At 46.4% G+C, this 8,536-nt stretch overlaps 1 protein-coding gene across 1 annotated transcript in view; it reads left to right on the plus strand.

The window, feature by feature from the left end:
* The first annotated feature begins 1,474 nt into the window (after positions 1–1,474).
* CHST4 (carbohydrate sulfotransferase 4) overlaps positions 1,475–8,536 on the plus strand; it is a 7,778-nt gene continuing 716 nt past the window's right edge. Inside the window, exons 1-2 of the mRNA XM_007462971.1 lie at positions 1,475–1,648; positions 7,529–8,536. The exon at positions 7,529–8,536 is cut by the window's right edge and continues 716 nt beyond it. Of these exons, the coding sequence (XP_007463033.1) occupies positions 7,530–8,536 (1,007 nt within the window). The 5' untranslated portion in view covers positions 1,475–1,648; position 7,529. The remainder of the gene's footprint in view (positions 1,649–7,528) is intronic.

An 8,536-nucleotide genomic window follows, 5' to 3' on the forward strand; every position in this document is an offset into this window, starting at 1 on the left:
GGGGGGGTCATGTTTTTTAAAAATAATTTTTATTAAATTTATTTAATAATTTGAATTAATGATTTGTAATTAAGTAATTAATTTATATTAATTTATTTAATAACTTGGGTGACTGAGTTTTTTAAGTAAGTTTTTTTCGTTTTTTGCCTGTGTTGGGTTTTCGTTGCTGCGCGCGTGGGCTTTCTCTAGTTGTGGCGAGCAGGGGCTACTCTTCGTTGCAGTGCGCGGGCTTCTCATTGCGGTGGCTTCTCTTGTTGCGGAGCACGGGCTCTAGGTGTGTGGGCTCAGTAGTTGTGGCACACGGGCTTAGTTGCTCCGTGGCATGTGGGATCTTCCCGGACCAGGGCTTGAACCCATGTCCCCTGCATTGGCAGGAGGACTCCCAACCAGTACACCACTAGGGAAGCTCTAAGTTTAATTTAATTGAATAAAAAATTCACCTAAACTGAGTCACTTTGCTATAGAGCAGAGATTGGCACAACATTGTAAATCAACTACACTTCAATTTAAAAAATATAGATATTTTTAAATTCACCTATTGGGACTTCCCTGGTGGCGCAGTGGTTAAGAATCCACCTGCCAATGCAGGGGACACAGGTTCGATCCCTGGTCTGGGAAGATCCCATGCGCCTAGAGCCTGTGCTCCACAACAAGAGAAGCCACCGCAATGAGAAGACCGTGCACCACAAGGAAGAGTAGCCCCCGCTCACCACAACTAGAGAAAGCCTGCGTGCAGCAACAAAGACCCAACACAGCCAAAAATAAGTAAATAAAAATAAAATTTAAAAATAAAAATTCACCTATTGTTTTACACTCACAACAATCATGTAAAGTAGCTCAGAGTAGTTGTGTGATTTGCCCAAGTACACACAGCTAGTAAGAAGATATAAGTTTTCATGATAACTTGTTTCTTTTTTTCTTGAGGGGGAAATTTCTTTACCCGTACCCCAACTAAACGCCAATACATATGTGTCCTCCCATAAAACGAGTTATTACATCTACGTAATACCTCTAGTAACTACCTCCTGCAAGAAGGGTGAAGATGTTGAATAAGACACAGAGGCCAAAAAAAAGTTTTCTCCCTAAATCCAGTGGAGTGAGCAGGAAGGTGGAATCCAGAAATCGCTTCCAGGTTTTCTCCTCTTTTTGCAGCAGAGATAAGAGCAAGGTTTCACATTGTGTCCATTTTGGCTGCCATTGTCCTGCGATTTCCCTATCAACCTCATCTACTTCTGGGGTCCCTTTTCTTTTTCCACTTTGCCCTAAGGTAGTTAACCTATCCAGCTGCCTTCAAGGAATCTACATTCCAGGATCGCCTCCCAGGGGTGGGAGAGAATGCTTCCTCCTTTGCTTCTCCAGGCCCCACCCATTCCAGCAGAGTCTCCCCACCCCTTGAGAATCTCAGGGTTAAAGTTGCTAATATCAAGTCTCTCTGGGAGCGATGCTTTCTTAACCCTGTCTTGGAAGGTGGGCAATATTTTGCCAGAGAAAGAAGGCAGTGGAATTTGCTCTGAGTAGGGATGGTTATGCAAGATGCAAGGAGGAGGAGGAAGCTGAGAGGAGAGCTGGTGAGTCAGAGGATAAAAGCTGCACAACTTGGCTAGCAGTGAGCCTTCAGAGCAGTGGGGAAGCCTAAGCCATTAACAAGGTAAGGAGAGAATTTTTCCTACACCTCCAAAGCAGGGCCATTATTTCCAGGTTCTTGGAGCGGAGTATCAGATAACCTGGGGCAACTAAGCTGGGAATTTTCTGCGTGATGGCAGAGGGGAGGTGTTGGTGGGAGGTTGAATCATAATCACCAGGATGATCTTCCCCAAAAAGCACAAGCTGCCTGCCCGCAGCTCCCCTCTCCCCACCCAGCTCTATCTCTAAAAGAGTTAAGAAAGAGCATAGAATGTGAGTAGGGCTATTCTGATGTATATTTTTGTAGCTAGTCCCCCTGATGTGTTTTACTCATTCAGATGCTGGCTTCGGACCTCAGTCTCTGTACTTCTTGCAGCTTCTCCTCTGCTCAGGTGTTGGGGAGTAGGGACGGGAGGGGCTGGGAGCTACAGATTTTCTCTAGCTCAGGTAAGATTTAGTGTGATAACTGAATTCTCAGACCTGGAACCCAAAAGATCCAGCTCTGATCAGGCAGGGCTATTTCTATCGTTGAGTCAATTAATTAAAGTTCACCTATTCTGAAACACAGAGATGTGGCTCATCACTGTTCTATATATTTAATCGGACTGTTGTCATTACCATGGCTAAAAGGGCTTTCAAAGTTGTGGAGCGCAGTTCAGATGTAAAATAAGATTAAATTTGAGACCAGTGAGTCAGCCAAGGTAGAAGAGACTTCTATCTTGTAAGGCTGTGGATAAGTCTGGAACTTCTAACTCGAAGTTAAATACTTTTATATGTGCAAAATAAAAAAATATCTTGTCCTGCTTTCCTTACCCAGGTCAATGAGGGCACCTCAAATAGTAAAAAACACGCTACAAATGTTTGTTCATTCAGTCATTCATTCAGTAGATGTTTCTTGAGCGCCTACTAGATGCCAGGCACTGTCGTTGTTACTAGAGACACAGAAATTGCAAAGACCCTTCAGTCTAGTTAGAGCTTGTTATTGTACGGATACCCTTGGCCCAGGTGCTTATCTCACAGGTTTCCAGGTTCTGCAGCTATATGTGTGGATGCAGGTCTCCCCGATCCAGCTCTCCTCTCTCTCTGTGCAAATGTCTTCTGCCATCTCTACTTTCTGGTTTGGGGGGCATAATCTCACTGGGAAATATAAATTAGAAATTTGTCAGCGGCTGGAATCCAGGGCTCTTAAATTGATGTATGTTTGGTTTTTTTCCTCAGAATTCATCATTTTGTTTCTAATAGGCTACACGATATGGACTTGAGGGTCCTCTATAATTCAGCCCTCTGTAATCAGGCTGCTGGGTGAGGTCACCCATCCTGGTGCCTTATAGTCCCTGTGCCTGAAGTAGGTGCTACGTCACTACCACCCTTTCGTGATGTTTTTCAAGGCAGCAGTGGATGAGGGGGAGAGCTGAGGGGGAGAAATGAGAGACAGAAGAGAGAGGCCACTTACTATCAAGACCAGGCTAGCACATTCAGGATTAGATAACAGGGAGGGCAGGTTCAAGCATGCAATCAAATAGCCAAAAAAGAACACTGAGGAAGGTGGACTAGGGACTCTGAGACGGAAGTCACATCACAGACCGCTCATAGATGCTTCCTGACCCCAAGGACTACAGAGGAGGTGAATATAGGACAGCTGGGGAGAGATGATGGTTAGAATAGAGGAAACTGCCATGAAAAGCCTTGTGTTTCCCGGAGCCACCTCTACCACTGATTCCAGGGACTGCAGGGATAAGCTTTCCCTGAGACACACCCTAAAGTGTCCCCTGACTGTTCTCATCAGCCCCATCATGGGTTGCTTAGATCCAGGTTGTGTCTAGATCCCAGCGACAAGAGATGGGACTCACTTTACAAAAGCATACTTTCCTTCTGGCCAGGGAAATTGCTCATGGAAAGAAAAAGCAGAGAAAGCAGTCGGAGGGTTTCCTTGGGAATTCCTGAGAACAGTGGTCAATTAAAGCCTGAGGACAACTGGGGATGAGTTCAAAGGCCAGGCTCCAGCTCTGGGAGAGAATGGGCATGATGCCAGGTGCTACTGGCAGGCAAGGAGGGCTCAGAGCATGCTAGCCCCCTCAAACACTGAGCTGGCCCAAAGCCAGATAGGAGGAGGGAGGACGTACTTTTGAAAGGTCTACATTGCTAGTCCCTAGGAAATGTTAGCTTTTTCCTGAGCCGATTATAGGCCCTGCATATAAAATTCTATCCTTATAATTATACACAGGTCAAGTTCTTTCCTCTCTCTTTTGCTCCATTATTTCCTATCTTTGTTCCAAACTTTTCCTCATACTCATACTGCCTTTGGGAGAAGATCTCTTGCTAGTCATTTCCTCAATACTTGGGGGGCTGGGGGGTGGGTATTCTTGAGCCATTGTCAAAAATGGCTTAGTTTCTAATCATTTCCTCCTGGGCTCAAGTTTAAAAGAATAGGAACATATCTTAGCTGGCCCCATTCTAACCTTCAGGGCCAAGACAAGGATTCCCATTCATCGACATTTTCCTGGCATACAGCAAAGTGGGTTTTTTATGGCACCTAGGAGAGATGATCCTCACTGGATCTTTTGGCACATGTGGAGGAAATGCATTGTTGTAATGAATGAAAGAGAGGGGTTTCTGGGCCACTGCCACTCAAGGTTTGGTTGAGGTCATTACACACTTCCTAGAAGGTTCAGGGGACTTCCAAGGGAAGTCCATGGGCTGGCAAAGCATGCTCTAAATCTTCAGGAAGCAAGCTATAAACTCCAAGAGTCACGTCTGTGACTGCCCAATTCCTCCTCTAAAATTTACTCTCTAGAATCTCTGGACCTCTAGACACACAGAATGGTTTATGACCAATATGAAGGCTGTCTGGACAACAGATCCCAAAGGTACACATACCCGTACTCTTTGATTCAGCAATCCCACTTCTGGGGAGTAAGCTTACATACTTATATAATGATGTATGAACATAAAGGTCATTATTGAAATTTTTGAAATGGCAAAAGACTGGAAACAACCCAAAAGCTCATCAGTGTGGACACTGGTTAAATAAATTGTGGTACATCTATACAATAAAATTCTACACAGTGGTAAAAAGGAATGAGGAAACACTTTATGTACTCCCATGGAAAGCTCTCCAAGGCATATTGTTAACAAAGCAAGTTGCAGCACAGTGTGGATAACTTGCAACTTCTTGTGTTCTAAAATGGGGAGGGCTTCCCTGGTGGCGCAGTGGTTGAGAGTCCGCCTGCCGATGCAGGGCACACGGGTTCGTGCCCCGGTCTGGGAAGATCCCACATGCCGCGGAGTGGCTGGGCCTGTGAGCCATGGCCGCTGAGCCTGCGCGTCCGGAGCCTGTGCTCCGCAACGGGAGAGGCCACAACAGTGAGAGGCCCGCGTACCGCAAAAAAAAAAAAATAATAATAATAAAATGGGGAAATATTAAGAATACATATACATTTGAATTTTCTTGTGTACGCATAAAGCAACTGAAAGGACACATTAAAAAATGAACCCAGGGGCTTCCCTGGTGGCGCAGTGGTTGAGAGTCCACCTGCCAATGCAGGGGACACGGGTTCATGACCCGGTCTGGGAAGATCCCACATGCCGTGGAGCGGCTAGGCCCGTGAGCGATGGGCGCTGAGCCTGCGCGTCCGGAGCCTGTGCTCCGCAACGGGAGAGGCCACAACAGTGAGAGGCCCGCGTACCGCAAAAAAAAAAAAGAAATGAACCCAGTTGCTATTTGGGGGCAAGTTGGGAAATGGGCAGATCAAGGACAGGTGTTGGAAGTATATATTTCACTGTATAGTGATGATAAAACACCAGCTCGTAGATAAATACTAGCTGTCAGTAAATAGAGAAGAGATTATTGATTCAGCAGCTGGTAAAATTCTTAGGTGTTCTTTCCCATAGAAATATTCTATGACCCTTTAAAAAAGTATGTCATACAAATAGCTCTAGAAATTTTCTAATTTATGACTATAGGTCTCCTCCAGAGACATAACTGTTGACATAGGATTTCCCCTCACCTAATATTCAATATGTAAAAGACCTGGAGTGTGACAGGCTAGGCTACAGGCTGGCAAGCACTGTCCTTATTCCCTTCCTGCATGTGGAATCTTAGGAAGCTTTGTTTTAAATTCTGAGTCTGATTTAATGTCCATGATAATGATACTCTTAAAAATAATTTGAACCACGTGACTATTAGCTATTCAAAACTTAAAAAAAAATTGGTGATGAGACCTATCACCAGGAGAATAGCATATCCTAAACCCAGCTTCAATTACTGTCTAGAAACATATTTTCTCTTCTTTATTAAAGCTTGAAGGAAGAATTTCTTGAGTATAGAGTGATATGCAAATTAGCACCTTGCTACTGTTAACATTTTACACTATGTGAAATATCTATTATATCTCTCAATAGTTATTTATGCCAGGAAGTCACCCAAAATGATCCAGAGTCAGCTCAACCCATAAAGAGAGTTAAGAGCTCCCCTGGAATAATATTCTAGCATGGCACTGGGAACAGTGGTCTTTTCACACAAAGCCCTGGTGTGAAGGGAGTAAGTTCAGCGTTGCCACCAGTCTGTTTGAACCTTAGTGTAAATTACAAAGTGAAATTCCTTTCTCTAGATATTTAACATCTAAGAACTGGAAAACCATCCTAATGTACTTATCCTACTGAACCAAGATACTTAACTGTCACCTACCAGACATTTTGTTAAATAATAAATACCTTAAATTCTTGATGAAGTGGCATTCCCTAGGGTTGGGCAGTATACAACATGCCCAACTGTACTGAGCAACCCTGAGTAAGTTGTGTCAAGTGGTCAAACATTACCCCAAGAAGCAGCACAGTGGCTAACAGGCCACAGCATCACTATTGCAGCTCTTAGGTGGGCTTGCCACAGTTTCATACAGTTGGCTGCTAAGGCAACAACGATTCAATCCAAATAGATTCAGATAGTTTATTACATACACAGACAAGAGGACAGCATTGGGTCAGCTCCTCACGTCCCTAGTCCCACAGGATGAGACCAAATCAGACGGGATCAGATGATAGGTGCCACGGGCACTTTGCCACTGAGGAGACAACTCCAAACCAAAGCCAAGCAGTTTTATAGTCTGCAGCCATATCCTTCAGGGTATTGAAAGTCCTGTGCTTAACTGAGATGAAGGAGGGTAGTGAGAAATGGCCTTGGCACTATCCCTCAAGATGGGGGTGGGTGGGGGGCCTCAAGGCAGTTCCTCAGAAGTCAGCTTATCTCCCGTAGTTTCTGAAGGAATCATGGGGCATTCAACCAAAACTTGGGCCAGACTGTGGTCAAGCTTTGCCTACATGGCCTGTGTGAAGACATGTGTGTCACCAGGGTGAACCTGTTTTCCCTATATTCATGAAATATGGCTGAGTTCACACATTTTTGTAGTTCCGTGGACAAGAAGGACTAGGAGGGAGGAAGTAAAGAGCCTAAAACGAAAGAGCTTAAAAAGAAATAGTGCTTGGGCTTCCCTGGTGGCGCAGTGGTTGGGAGTCCGCCTGCCGATGCAGGGGACGTGGGTTCGTGCCCCGGTCCGGGAGGATCCCACATGCCGCGGAGCTGCTGGGCCCGTGAGCCGTGGCCGCTGAGCCTGTGCGTCCGGAGCCTGTGCTCCGCAACGGGAGAGGCCACAGCAGTGAAAGGCCTGCGTACCGCAGAAAAAAAAAAAAAAAGAAATAGTGCTTATTGACACACTAACTGGAAGGGACAGGAATTAATTTGGAGAAGGATTTGTGCAATTCATTGCAAGAAGGCTCCAGCATTCTACGTTGCCCCTTGGTGCGGGTCAGGGAGAAAGTAGCTTTGGCTAGAAAGGGGATGGAAGTCAGATACCAAAACATGAGCCTAACATAGCCCCTCTGCTTGTTCCTTGAAGGCCTTCTACTTCAGCATGATACCGCCCCCCAAAATGAAGCTACTACTGTTCCTGGCTTCCCAGACGGCTGTCTTTGTTCTATTCATCCTTCTGTACTCCCACAACTTCAACTCCCTGCAGATGAAGGAAGAACCCAAGCCCGCGTACACGCATGTGCTCATCCTGTCTTCGTGGCGCTCTGGCTCTTCTTTCGTAGGGCAGCTTTTTGGACAGCACCCAGATGTCTTCTACCTGATGGAGCCTGCCTGGCACGTCTGGATGACCTTCACACAAAGTACTGCCCAGAGGTTGCATATGGCAGTGCGGGATCTCATACGGGCCGTCTTTCTGTGTGACATGAGCGTCTTTGATGCCTACATGAAACCTGGCCCCCGGAAACAGTCCAGCCTCTTCCAGTGGGAAGGCAGCCGGGCCCTGTGTTCTCCACCTGCCTGCAACATCTTCCCGCGAGATAAGATCATACCGCAGGCTCACTGCAGGCTTCTGTGCAATCAAGAGCCCTTTGAGGTGGTGGAGAAGGCCTGCCGCACTTACAGCCACGTGGTGCTCAAGGAGGTACGTTTCTTCAAGCTGCAGGTGCTCTACCCACTGCTGAGAGACCCTTCCCTCAATCTGCACATTGTGCATCTGGTCCGGGACCCCCGGGCGGTGTTCCGTTCCCGAGAACAAACCACGAAGGAACTCATGATTGACAGCCACATTGTGATGCGGCAGCATCTGCAGAAACTCAGAAAGGAGGATCAACCCTACTACGCAATGCAAGTCATCTGCCAAAGCCAGCTGGAGATCTACAAAGCTGTGCAGTCCTTGCCCAAAGCCCTGAGGCAGCGTTACTTGCTCGTGCGCTATGAGGACTTGGTCCGGGACCCCCTGGCCCAGACTGCCCGAATGTATGAATATGCAGGGTTGAAATTCTTGCCCCAGCTCCAGACCTGGGTGCACAACATCACTCGAGGCAAGGGCATGGGTAAGCATGCCTTCCACACAAATGCCAGGAATGACCTCAATGTCTCTCAGGCCTG

The sequence above is a fragment of the Lipotes vexillifer genome, unplaced genomic scaffold, assembly GCF_000442215.2.
Source record: "Lipotes vexillifer unplaced genomic scaffold, Lipotes_vexillifer_v1.1 scaffold70, whole genome shotgun sequence".
NCBI lineage: Eukaryota > Metazoa > Chordata > Mammalia > Artiodactyla > Lipotidae > Lipotes > Lipotes vexillifer.